The sequence below is a fragment of the Accipiter gentilis genome, chromosome 7, assembly GCF_929443795.1.
Source record: "Accipiter gentilis chromosome 7, bAccGen1.1, whole genome shotgun sequence".
Taxonomy (NCBI): Eukaryota; Metazoa; Chordata; class Aves; order Accipitriformes; family Accipitridae; genus Astur; species Astur gentilis.
This window is the reverse complement of record NC_064886.1, coordinates 39,155,985-39,170,001: the sequence shown is the minus strand read 5'-3', so window position 1 is coordinate 39,170,001 and position 14,017 is coordinate 39,155,985. Positions and strand designations below refer to the sequence as shown.

Sequence of the window (14,017 nt, the reverse complement as noted above, 5' to 3'; positions counted from 1 at the left end):
CTTTAGTCAAAAGTCCCCATAACAGCAGTGACAAAAAAAAAAAAAAAAAAAGGATGTGAAAGAACCATGAAGAGTTGAAAGAAAAACTACACAAAGTAATGACTAATAATTTGCACTTGCATAATATCTTTCATCAACGCTCTTCACTTCCATATACCGGGAAAGAAAATTGGCTGCATTTCATAACAAAAACAATCGGGAATACCACTTCAAGCCCTTACTACACAGCTGGAGTTGCTATTCCTTTTGTAAGGAATATGTGAAGAAGCGTCAGTATTCCTGTACTGAAAGAATAAGCTGAAGCTCCTTTTCCAACTCCATAATTGTACTACTATAACCTATTTACTAAAGGTAGAAGTTTACAGCAATTGCATAGATTTTCTCTGGTTTAAACAATGACTGAACGACATCTGTAACATGAAGTTGTTTGCTCTTTCTCCAGACATCCAAATAAATTTCTCTGTTCTACATTACTGTTGGATAAGGAATACAATTGCTTCATTGAACATGATTCATCTTCCACAAGCAATCAACAGGTACTCAAACTATGGGCATTTCACTACTGAGCAGTAAGACAAGGACATGGATGGATCTCATTCAACACAGTCCGTCAAAGTAGATGGAAAACACCTCTGCTGCAGGAGTGAATGCTGTTCTTCAAAGAATCACTGGGCCTTTCACAGTTTTGGTCCCCTCCTCCCACTTTCTTTCTGAGAGCCAAGATACTAAGCAAACTGTTCAGATGACAGAACACCACAGCTACAGTCAGAGCCTCATGGAGCCACAGCATCCAAGGCAGGCACACGCTCACAACTCTCCATCACGGACATCCAATGCACTGCCTGGCATTGTAACAGTCAGGACAAAAGAAATCTCTCGCTGTGCAACTACCTTTTCAAGCTGCCAGGAACAACGTGACACTCGGATGCCCAACTAGAATAACTGCATAGCTACCAGAAAAAGATCTGCAGAATTGCATTAGCTTACACCACGGCTCACAGATTCACCATTTAAGAGTCCACATAACTTTCTACTTTCAGTTTCCTACCTTCTTACAGCCTGCATTGTAGAAGAGAAAAAAAGTGGTGTTTTGAGATGCCTCTGCAATCATATTCTTCTCAAGTGATTCCTAAATTTAGGAGCTCAACATCAAAAAGTTTGTATAGTAAATCCAAGGTATGAGAACGGAGAGAACTGCCGATCTTTCTTCTAAAACAGATTGCAACACCCTGCTTCTATAGTAATTTTGCAAGATCACTCTCATCCTAAAAATTCCAGTGCAGTCAAGGTTTCCCTGACTTGCTCTCTACCTCTGAATTCAATCTTAGCTGCTAAAGCAAAAGCAAAGTGGTAGGTTGTCAGCAGTGACTATTAGAAGAATATACAAAGCCTGCACGCCGCAGAAAGCAAGAGATTTGAACTGATTGGCACCTGGTTCCCTGACAGATATTTTCTTTGGAGGAAGATTGAAGGGTAGTAAGAAGAACACAACACCCGGGGCCACGTTCTGCTGTCAGTCACTCTCCCACACTTCCACTGATTTTTAATGAGATTTACAACCATTAAGAAAACGAATAGCCATCAAAATCAGGAGGGAAGGTGCAGCCTGGCAGCCAAAGCAAAGAAACCGCTTCTGCTCCAACTCCTACCAGTGATTTACCATGAACATTAGGGCAAGGCACGACATGCTACTGATTCTTGGTGTCCAACCTAAGACACTCCAGAGTGAACCATAGATGCATACACCAACTGAGACGGAACTGCAAGTTAAGCATGAACCAACAGTAGCAGACGTGTCTGAAAGTCTGATCTACATTTATTTATCTGTTCTCCCCATGTACAAAAACACTGACCATGAAGCACTTTGAGACAGTTGAAGCACAGTGAAGTTGAAACCCAAAGACTTGTAGATTTAAGTCATTATACTGTCATCCAAAAATCATTTTTTTCTGATTGTTTTAAAGGCCAAAAATAATCCCTCTTTTTTTTAGTTTTGTCTTCCACAGAAGGTCAAGCAGACATTTATATTTATGGAAAAAACATATGCACCCTTAGTATTTTGATTAAAAAGTTGGATTCCACTTGGCGAGTTTCAGAAACGCTTTTTTTAAAAGCGGTTTCTACTTTACTATTAATCATGCCTATCCCTGAAAATGGGTAACAAAGTCACTCAGTCTTATTTTTGGTGCTTGCACAGATAGAGCAAAAACACAGCCTGCTCGCAATACACACTAATTGTATTACAGTGGCAAACAAAAAACTCTGTGGTACAACAGAACCCCATTACAACAGGAACCAGACATGGTAAGAGACACCTGCCAATCCCTAAAGCATATATTCAAATAGGCAAAACAAACAAAGACTGGGAGGAAAGAGCCACTGCCATGTAAAAAAAAAAAAACAATATCACAGCTTCACCATTGAGAAATATCTGCTCCATATGGTTTGAAACATACTGTTGGGAACACACCATGGTTATCTTCAGGAGGTTTAAGAAAAAAAAGCATTTTCTTTTAAAAATTATCCAAACTGTCTACCTGCACGTGCAACTACCTAATTTTGCTCAGTTAGATGTTAACTGTCTATACACAAATAAAGAATGAGGCAACTTTTTTGCTTACAAAATTCTTGCCTTACCTTTGGGTTAACATCACCAGAAATGTCATCCATAAAATATGCATAGACATCTGTACACTTCAAAATACATACAACTCATAAGAAAAAAAAAAATTATTTCTTATTATCACTTGCAAACACACTTTCTTTCTAGGCCTAAGAAAAATATTATATAAAATAATTCTATTTCAGAATACAATTGTGTATTCTCAAAAAAAAACCCTCTGATTTAGCTTAATCTCAGCTTTCTTCAGGCAACATTTATTGTGCCACGTGGCGTCTTTGTAAACAAAATCTTACAAAACCTAAATCCATTTCTGTGTGCTTTAAGATTTGAGTTTTAAATTTTTCAAAAGTAGAAAAAGATTTTATTTTATTCAGCATTTCTTTAAGCACTGGAAGAAGCAAAAGCCCTTTAGTGATAGTTCCAAGCATTCAACATCCCCATTCTTAATATCATGAAATTAGAGCTCTGGAGTTTGAGAAGCATTGGATATTCATTTTTTATTCATCTTTTTTGCAGCCCTGGTTATTACTCTTCTCCTCTTCTCCTCAATGAGAGTGAAAGCCATTTTTCCTTTTAAATTTTTCATCCAATGAGAAAAATCATGCAATCTCTTGGTCACAAGAACAAAAATATTAGGGAAACTGCCACATACTTTGAAAAGTGCAAGAGCTCTTCTTACCCCTGAAACAACTGGTAATTCTGAGCAGACAAGGGAGAGAGACACTTCAAAGGCCCATAAAAGGCTTATCCCATTTTAAACCTCACACTTTGCCACTGCCTCCAAAGAGAAAATGGCTACAGATGTGAATATCAAGCAAGACAACAGCAGAAGCAGCAGCAGCATCTTCCTATGCCTCCAAGAAATTAGGGGCAGCTGCCCCTGTAGAGGATTCACCTTCACACAAGCGTCAGCCAGGACCACACACCATAGCAGTATTTCAGCAAATTTCAAGACAGTATGGGGGAAAAGAGATCAACTTGCAGCAAGCAACATTTTTTTCTTAATAAACCTCTATTTTCTGGGGAAGAGAGGCAGGAGGGGGCTGGAGCATGCCCCACAGAGCAGCGGCAGTGGCTGGCAGGACCTCTCCGGGAATCCTGAATGAGAAGGGCATGCACCCCAGCGCACCAAGCCAGGCTACATCTCCCTGCATCACTGACATCAGCTCGCACTCCTCCCACGGTACATTGCCTTTTCAGCTACGGGAATGCAAATTAAAAAAAAAAACAAAAAACAAACAAACAAAAAACCACTCGTCCTGTCAGTAATTACATTTGCTGATCCACCACGACTCTACCGAAGAATTAAACATTGATACGCTGCAGCAAATTGCATGTGTTTTCCCCAGCTTTGCAGAATATGAAGGTGCAGAGGAAGCACTTGGTCCCATGGTCTGTCATGTCTTGAAGATGTTCGTTCACTGCTGTCCTTGCCAGGGCTTTCATTCAGACTGTGGTGAGCAGTCCTTGTTAGTTTCTCTGTCCTCAGCCCCCATTTTCTCCACAGAAGAAAGTAATGTCACAAACTAAATTTCCACCAGGCCAGTGCTGTCTAAATGTTGGCATAAAATGGATGAAATAGCAACAACTTCTACACTGGTTCTGTCTAACAGGGAAATTTCCAGCAAGCCTCTCGCTCATAAAAGAGCTGCTCCTCTTAGTGCAGGCTGCTCAACACCTCGAGATCTGCCAACCAAGGGAAAAAAATGGGGCTCTATTTTGTAGAGAGCTGTACAAGGCTAACAGTAGAGTCAGCCATCTCTCCCAACTAGCAGCCAACCTGAAAGCTGCACAGTGATCTTTTGCTGAACTTTTCTGGCTTTCTGAACAGCACATCCTGCCATTCACATTACAGGCAATGAATGGTAATCCCTCTCCTCAAATTACCCTACTGATTTCAACAGAGCGAGACCAAGAATGTACGTGACAGAGTGTACTTCCAGTTCAGATTTTAGTCATTGCAACTTGACGAGTTTCTTGAGCTCAATTAATAACGGCACACAGCTAGCAGACATGCTCAAATCCAGAAAAAACAGATGCCTTTTTTCCCCCTAAGTTTCCCCAAAAAAGGAAAAAATACTTAAAATTATTTAAAAACATACTGAAAACTTAAGATTAAAGTAGAAGGAAATGGCCTTCACCATAAACTCATGCCCTGGGCACCACAGTCTGGGACCTGGCATGTTACCTGCTTTTGTATTTCCCACTCTATTGGCCCTGTCCCATCAGTCATGGGACAGCCCAAGAGGCAAAGTCAAGAAATCACGTTAAGTACTAGAAATGCCAGTACTGGTAACTTCAGATGTCCCCAAACCCTGAAACAAGACCCCCTCCTCCAAAACTTAAGAGAGTACTGTTAAATTCTCCTAATCTTTAAGTCTAAGAAGTGAAGGCCTTTTAATTTAGCTTCTGGTTCTGACTTCATGTTTTCCACCACAACTACAAGAGCTAAAACTTCACTCACCATTGACGTGTTCAGTAATAATGTATGCTTTTCAATTGTCTTTTCCCTTTCCTGGTATTGCCCCTGCATTCTTAAATATTGTGCAAAACAGGAAAATTTTACGCAATGATTTAATAATACATTGTTTTTGGCAGCAATTCCAGCCTACCATGTTTCCCTCTCTCTTCTTCCTCAACAGTCTGGCGGACTATATGCTGAAACAGATCAGTTCCCTGATCCAGTTGAAAGACAACAAATCTGCAAAAGGTTTAAACACAGAAAGTGTTCCCCAGCCAGTTCACACAGGTTTTCTCAACTTGACCCTGCAAACTGTTAAGCACATACAAAAGACAGCTTGACACGGTATGGCACAGACACAGAAACGAATGGCACAGGCCAGGACTACCTAAGACAGCAATACTGCTAATGACACCACATCATCAGACTGTGCGAAAAAGTTATTTTATTGAGTGCACAGACATGCACAAGCGCTTTATATGGATTATACATGCTAAAGTATCAACCATCTTCAAACATGCAATTGTTTATGGAATTAAGTACTACATATCTATGAACACATGCAGACACAGAGCAAAACTGATGCAACTAGCACTGCTCAAAACACAAATAAACAAGCCGCAATCTACCCATGCAACCCACAATCTAATTACTTCTGAAGACTCCAAAACACTTGAACTATTTGAGGTAGGTCTCTTCTTTCATAAACCTTATGTGGGGAGATGAGTAAAACCCTATTAGTCCAGCCATGCTTACTAACATAGAAGGAAACAAGAGGAGACTTTTTATTGTATCACGTTAAAACACATCTGTTATTTAGGAACTTCAAAAGGACCAACAAATTACATGCAATAAATTAAACAGTTCGAAAAAAACACTCCTCTCTATGTCCTAAACCTACCACCTTTTTCCTCCAAAAACGTCCCTCAGCGTACACAGTTCTATCAGCGATTTTGGTGTGACCAAGGCTTCAGCCTCTGTTCTCCCACTCTGGCTAGTAACGCTAAGCTCGCAAGCTGGAATGTCGCTGCAGATGGGACTCTCAACCTAGCCTTTCACCTCTGAAAAATTAAACTTCCTTTTTGCGTTTCATAGAATCGTAAAATGGTGTGGGTCAGAAGGGACCTTTGAGGATCATCTAGTCCCAACCCCCCCTGCCATGGACAGGGACATCTTTCACTAGATAAGGTTGCTCTAAGTCCCGTCCAACCTGACCTTGAACACCTCTAATGATGGGGCATCCACAACTTCTCTGGGCACTACCGCCTTTCCTAGGACCACACCCCGACTTCCATGACCTAGCAGACTCTTCCCAGCACTAGTAACAATGTTCCACTACCAAAGAAAAAAAAAAAAAAAAAAAAAGAAAACAAACCAAACTGAAAGATGATCTCACAGCTCCACCAAGGCTCAGCCCCGCGAGGGATGCTGAGCTCCTCCAGTTCCTGCTCTGATGCAGCACCAGGTCCCCATCGAGGACCAGAGGCAATCTGCAAGCTTCCTCAGGGGGACTATTACCACATCTCTACTCTCCAGCCAAAATGAAAAATGAGGCAGAAGTATTCCTGAGTATCCTTTTTATTTATGCTCCTAAACACGTAAAATTTAGTGGCTGGGTGTTAACACTAATAGCCTTAAGAGCTCTCACTCTATCAATGAATATAGCTTCTGTTTTCATATTTTATATAAGCTCTGTGACATATAAACACATACCTTAACACTACTGACTTATAAATATGCTTTTTAACCACTGTAGGAACTATATAGTCAAAGGTATGTTTGATAGGCATTAAACAACTTTAAAGAAATACAATTTTAGGTTTTCTTATGCCGAGCTCCTAACTAATATAGCAATAAAATAAGTTTGTCACAACAGAGTAATATTCCATTAAATCACTGAGTCTTCAGAAAAATTTGGGTGTCGTTAATGCAGGCACATGCCTGCCTTCACTTCTGAAACAGAATCTCAATTTCACCAGCACAGATAACATGGAGCAATTTGTTCTCAATTTGCAGAGAATTCTAAATTATCATGAGTTGTATGCAAATTATGAGATTCAATGCTCTTTCTGATGTGCCTGAAGAAAATACGTGATAGATAGCAACAGAGTAACCCAGAATAGGCAAAAACATGCACACCCAAAACCCATAGGTACCATTTCTTGTCAAATGAAAACAATGAAACAACATTAAATTTAAATAGTCATTTATCATTCCATTGCTATAACAGATAAAAAAAATTACCTTAAATTGCTTTTTTATTTATGTGCCCATACTTATTTATACACGTAATGATGGCAGGCCGATCAAGCTAGTTTTAAGTCACATTTGTAGAGCCCCATCAATAGCACAGGACTTAAGGACAGCACTTGGTTTACCAAACAGGCTGGTTACTCATCATCATCATCATCATTATTATTATTGTTACTGTTATTACTAATTCATAATAATTCTATTTGGAATCTGGATAATGCTACAGTATTCCTTTTCCAGGAAAGCTTTAAAAAAATTATTCTTATAAGATTGTTTTGAAACTTCTGAGCTCTGCATAATACTTGCCACTTGAGCTAATTGTTTTTCAAGGGAAATTTAATTTTCAAAAGTGTGTTTTTCTAACTAATGGGAACCTGTGCTAAAGTAAACAATGAGTCTGGCTTGATAGGAATTTTTGCTCTATCTTTACCAAAAGAAGGAAGGAAAGACATGTAATAGCATGCTGAAAAACATGCAGTAGCAGAATTGTTGAATTTTAAAAAACAATTAGAAGACAATTTTCTACTCCACTTCTCCTATTTGAAACAGATCATCCTGCCCTGCCTCATTTAATATTAATTGGGTATGTTCTTGTCTCTAGGAGAAAATATAAATGCAGTTCCCTAATCCACTTTACATTCTTGTTTCAAATATATTTCTTACTAGCTAGCTTGTCAATAAACTATTGTCCTCACACATCACTTTTGTACAGAAGAAAGTTTAAAGGACACTCAAATCTTTTTGGGATTGTCACCAGCTTTGAATATAACATTACATTACACTCAACTTATCTGCCAAGGCAAACCAAGAAATGTGAAATGGGCATGAAAAGCCAAAGTTTCCACCTCCTTGAGGGATATTAATGAGTAACTTCACGGTTTCAATTATGTCTTATCTTCCCAGATGGGAATTAGAGAGGTCATCCCTAGCCAGCAAAAATGAATCGCTTATTTATTCTTCCCTTGTCTGCTGTGCATACATATGTATCACAAGTCTTTCTTGCAACCCAGTACTTCAAAACTCATTGTCCTAAACATCCAATCCCAAACGGTGCAAGAAAAAGAACGACAGAGAAAAGCAGGGCAGAGACATAAAAGGGGTAAGGCAGGATATTAAAGGCACAGAAGTTTAGTTATGACAGCTACCTTTAAACTACTGAAAACTAAATTTTAACATTTCTGCTGAAGAAAGACACAGGGCTATTCTTCACACACACAAAAAAAAAAAAAAATCACACAAGGAATATTAAATTGGATTTTATTTCTGTCTTTGTTTTTACTATCACTGCCCTTCAAGCTGTGCAAGGACAGATCTCACTGGAAAAAAAATTAGTAAGGGCACTACATTTGAGTTTGGTAGGTGTTTATAAAATAAACATTATTCCTCCCATGGGGGAGAAAGCCAGATTCATCCCCAGGCAAGCTGTTGTCTGGCAAACAAAGTTTCTAAGTATCAAAATTTCCTACTGGGACTTCAGCATTTACATTAAAAAAAAAAAAAAAAAAAAAAAGTTACAGGTCTGCATTTACTTTCACCAAAAAAAAAAAATTAACCAGAATGAAAGCCTGGACATGATGCGAGTGAAACTGTAATGGTAAAACTACTATATTTAACCCATTCTTTGAGAAATAAGAAACACGAGGCAAACAACGGAAACAACACGTAAATCAGATGAAGTCACAACACCTACAGTTATGGGACTCTCCACTCCACAAGCTAACACCTTTCCATTTGTTAAGTGAGTGCATATACCAATTCAGAATAAAATTATTATTACTCTTTTTTGATTAACGTGGACTTATTTTAAATGAAACAGTTGTGATAACGTCAGAAAAAAGCACTTTGTAGAGAACATTATTTTTTTCCTCCCTAAATTTTGCTAAAATAAGATGGCCTAACACTTGTTCCATTGCATTCTTGCGTAGTGCGTCTGCTACGGAAAGGTATCTTGTCAGCACAAAACATGTAACTGCCTAATTAAACAACGGAAGTAGTTACCTCTTGCAAAAAAACTGTAGTCGGGGTCTCATTATTCAGATTTATATGTGGGCACATACAGCGTCTACTCATGGCAAAAACTGCAGATGAATAATCCATACACAAACGAATGCTAACTCCTCTATCGCAGCACAGGCATTAACAAGTAAGAGCTTGTGGGGAGACAACTTTTAATTCAAATACATGCCTCAAGTGACAATAAAAAGGGTCGAAAGTGCCTAGAATCAACAAATAACTTATCCACTGTACTCAGGGACATAATTTGCCAGATCTGGATTTAGCTGTCACTACAACTTTTGCTTTCAAATGCAAAACAAAGTGATGTTATTTTCCTCTTCGATTTTATTCATGTTATATAGAATGCAGTAAAACTCGTCATGCCAGAGGATTTGCAAAGGGATGATGTGAAGATTAATTACTGGCTGCTCATAAAGCACCCTGCCTGTGGAAAGCCCTACATGTAAAAATGACCTTGTTATCAAAGTTGTTGAGTGCTCCCAATGCTCACTTTCAATGGACGGTATGGATATTTCTTTACAGGTCTTGAAAGACAAATTAGTTGCATTTAAGTATCTTACCTACAGTTTTCAGGACGTTTTGGCATTGTGCCTGTACCCCACTTCTGTAGGGGGTGGGCGTTAAACTACCACGTATTTTGCTTAAATCACATCTTTTCAGATCAGGAAAAAAAAAAAAAGAAAAAAAAAAAAAAGGAAAAAAAAAAAGAAAAAAAAAAAAAAGAATAAAATCTAGGTATCGTAGAACCAATGTCTGAAAGATACCTGCTAAATGTACCCATTCGTTCAGGCAACAAGTGAACGCGGATCTTATCCTAGTGCCCTACTTACTCCCTGGAAACCAAAGACACTACTTGAAATAGTAAAGCACAGATATTTCTGCGAACAATGGTATTTACTTGGTGAGTTAGTGCTGGAAAAAAGTGATAAGGCGCAAGACCAAGCACGAAGAGCACTGCTCAACAAAATGGAGCCTTCAACGGTACGTACTATGTTTTAGTATCTTCTTGCTATTTATATACATGAAGTAATTAGGAGCGAGAACACCTCAACGTTAATTAAAGCACGACCCCATAGGACTTGAGAAATTTTTTCAGAGATGGTTTCTTCGGTGACAGCTTTGCCAGCGAGCAGAGTTTGACGTCTCCTGTACAAATACAACCTCACGCCTAGTATTGCCACATTGCAGAGATTAACGTCTGAAGCACGATCATGCCTCTCTACCGGTACCCTTGTCCTCTGCTCAGAAATAATCTGCTATGGATACTGCCAGGAAAACGCCTCATCTCCGCTGATATTTGACTTCCCCTCTAAGCTGATGGTATCTTAATAAAATGAAGAACTGCAAAAACTCCTTGTGCTCGTGTCTTTCGGGGGTTTTCTCCAGCAATGCTCAACCAAGTCTTCCTTCTCCCTTTACACAGTAGTTCTATCAAAGAACGGAAAATACTCCCTTGGAAACATCCCCGACAGCTCAGTGGAAATGGTAAGCAGAGATGTCACTGTGGCACAAAAGAGAGCTCTGTGAGACTAGGCAGCTGGCCTACCTGAAGGTTAAAGCAGCTCCCACTGAAAACCTGCTCGGAATACTCCACAGCGGAGCACGATGCAGGAGAGACATTTACACATGCTGGGTGTCTGTGCACCGAAGTGTGAAAAAATCCAACCTCCGAGCACAGCACAGACTGGATGAAACCCATTTAAATACACCATCAACAGAAATCTAATCAAAAGCCAATCCACTCTCTCGTATCATGAGTGTCCTATAGGAAGGCCAGAATGAAGCCATTGAGAAAAATGAGACATTTACATATAAATCAAAAACCGACACGATCGAAGTACTGGATAATTTAAAAATCAGTCTAAAGCCCATTTTGTGAGGTGTGTTAATCGCTATTAGACAAAATTTGGGTGTAGTCAAATCACATACTATACGAACGTTCAAATAACACTGGCCGTGAAATTTTAAGTTGTATGTGTAAATATAAATCATATTTTCAAAGACTGTATCCCTCTATTGTACATCTTTTGTGCTGTTGATATCACCACCTTGCATTTTTCTCTTGCATCATTTTCCATTAGGAAGAAAAACCCTGAAGGAATCTCCATATTTTACGATCACGTTGCCTGTGCCTGGGCAGGGTATGTGACCGCTAAATCAGAGCCCCCAAAACCAGGCCTAAAAAAACAAAGCAGAGCAAAGACCGTGCAAACCCCGAGCCTTCGCTCTCGAATTAAAAGCATCCTCCACCTCCCTCACCTCCAACTTGGCCAACGTGCCAGCAGACATCTGCCGACTTCGGTTTCGGATAGAAATGGCTCAGTGTGGCGATTTCACGTCGGTGTCGTGTTGAGAAGGGAGGAATTTTTTTTTAAAAAAAAAAAAAAGGGGGAGGGGGGGGGGCGAAAAAAAAAAAAAGGCAATAATAATTATAACGACAAAGACTAGACTTGCTCGAAGGAACCCACCGAGACTGCAAAATTAAATATCCCTAGGATTACAAAGAAGGGGGGGGGGGGGGGGGCCGGGGAAATCCCCACGGGCATTCCGAGGTTCACTCAAGCCGAGCCCCCAAACACCCACCCCCGACCCCTCTCGGCGGGACGGACCCCGCATGGGCCGTCGGCACGGCGACCGCGGCACAAAGGCAGCAGGCATCGCCCCCCCAACCCAACCCAACCCAACCCAACCCCGTCCCCGCCGGGCGGGGAAGGGGACGGCGCCGGGGCCGGGGCCGCGGCCGCGCTGTGGCCGCCCCCCGCGGCGGTGTCGGCGGGGCCCGGCCGGGCTCTTACCGTGGCCGAGGCGACGCTGTTGTCCGCCAGGGTCAAGTGGTGCGGCTCCCACCGCCGCAGGAACTTGGAGGTGAGGATTTTGCTGAGAAACGTCCGGGGGTGCCGGATGACACACACCTGGATGTCCCCCTCCTGCAGCAGCTTGTACCTCATGCCGTTGCAGTGGAGCAGGGTTCTCCGGCACGGCGCGGCACCCATTTTATTCCCCTCGGGAGCCGACATCTCGCCCAGCAGCGGCTTGCTCTCCTCGGTCTGCCTGCGGTCGCTGCCCCCGCCGGAGCCGCCGGTGCGATCCATGGCAGCCCCGCGGGGTCGGGGGGTGGCGCTCGGCGGCGGCGGCCGCCCGGGGAGACCGGTCTCTACGGGCGGGTAGAGACGGGTACGGCCAGATCAAAAATAATAACAACAACAATAAGAAAAAAATAAAAATCCAACCCCACGCGGCGGACGAAAAAAAAAGAGAAAAGCTGAGGGAGGAAAAAAAAAAAAAAAACAAAAACCTGTCAGGGAAGATGGGGGGGAAGGGACTGAACGGCACCGGCGGGGGGGAAAGGGAAGCGATTAAAAAAAAAAAAAAAAAAAAAAAAAATCCTTATTCAAACTTCAAAATCCGCCCCCGGCGGGTCCCCCTCGCGGCTCTCAGAGCGCCGCGTCCATGCTCCCGGGCGGGCGCCGGCCGAGCGGAGGGTCGGCTCCCGGCGGGGGCGGCAGACAAAAGCCGCCGGCGGCGGCGGCGGCGGCAGCAGCAGCAGCAGCAGCGGCGGCGGCGGTAGTGGGGGCTCCTGACGGCGGCGGCGGGGGCTGCGGGGCGTCCGGCCGCCGCTGGTTCCTTCCTTCCCCCCGGGGCGTGTGCGCGAGAGCGTGCGGCGGCGGGCGCGCGTGTGCATGTATGTGGGTGCGTGTGTGCGTCCGTGGGTGCGGGTGTGGGGAGGGAAGGGAGGGAGGGAGGAAAGGAGGGAGGGAGGGGGGGGGGGGGGGGTGTGTGTGTGTCCACGCGCGCCGCCGCCGCCGCCGCGGGAGGAGGAGGAGGAGGAGGAGGAGGAGGAGGAGGAGGCGAGTGGAGCGAGCGCTGCCGACAGCCTCTCGCCGGAGCGGCTCCAGGCGCAGCCGATTGGTTCCGATGGGGTCATGTGCCGCCCTCCCTGACGTCAATGGCCGCGGAGCCGCTGAGGGGCAGCAGCGGCGGCGGCCGCGCGAGGTGCGCGGGAAGCGCCGCGCGCGCGGCCGTTGCGCCCCTCCCCCTCTCCTTTTTCTCCTCAGAGGGGCTGCGTCGTCCCCCTCTCTCTTCAGCCTCGTCCCTCGGTAGCCCCGCCGAGGGACCGGGCTGAAGGGGGGGACGGGCGGGGGCGGGGGCGGTGCCGCTCGGGAAGGGCTGGAGGTGTGCGGGAACACCTGCGCACCCGCGGGGGCGGCTCGGCTGCCGTCAGGCCCCTCCGCGCTTCGTACCCTCCGCCGTGAGGGGAACCCCCAGCGCCGCGGGGGAAAACGTGAGGGGAAGGAGGGGTAGGGGGGAGAGTTAGCGCGGTAGATCGCCCTTTCTTTCAGGCCCCGCGCTGACAGGAGCCCAGGGCAGGGCGGAGGGTGTGTGGTCGCCCCTCCTGTGGGGAGGAGGGAGAAGGGAAGCGGTGAGGTGACGGCGGCTTACGGGTTGAGTTTTGAGCATCTCGACGCCAGGGCTTTAAGCTCTTGTGCAACCACTGCAGAAAACAGCGAGGGAAGCCCCATGCCGGGCTGCTGTTGCTTCACCAGTGGGCTCCCACTGGTGTTCCTTTTCCTCTGTCCTTACGGGGAGACTGGCGACTGCTGCGCTTCCCTGAAGTGCACCAGCCCGGGAATGGCAGGGGTCGGTGTGCAAGCCCAGGAAGAGCG

At 44.0% G+C, this 14,017-nt stretch overlaps 1 protein-coding gene across 5 annotated transcripts in view; it reads right to left on the bottom strand.

Moving 5' to 3' along the window:
• The window catches only part of CMIP (c-Maf inducing protein), a 137,959-nt gene extending 125,328 nt beyond the window's left edge, over positions 1–12,631 (bottom strand). For 2 of the 5 annotated variants that reach the window (XM_049806652.1, XM_049806653.1), the window contains exon 1: positions 12,149–12,623. In XM_049806652.1, coding sequence (XP_049662609.1) covers positions 12,149–12,445 — 297 coding nt within the window. In that variant the 5' untranslated portion in view covers positions 12,446–12,623. Of the gene's footprint in view, positions 1–12,148 lie in introns of all 5 variants that reach the window. The other 3 variants (XR_007506784.1, XM_049806651.1, XM_049806654.1) reach the window with 3 other exon arrangements.
• Between the last annotated feature and the right edge of the window lie 1,386 nt (positions 12,632–14,017).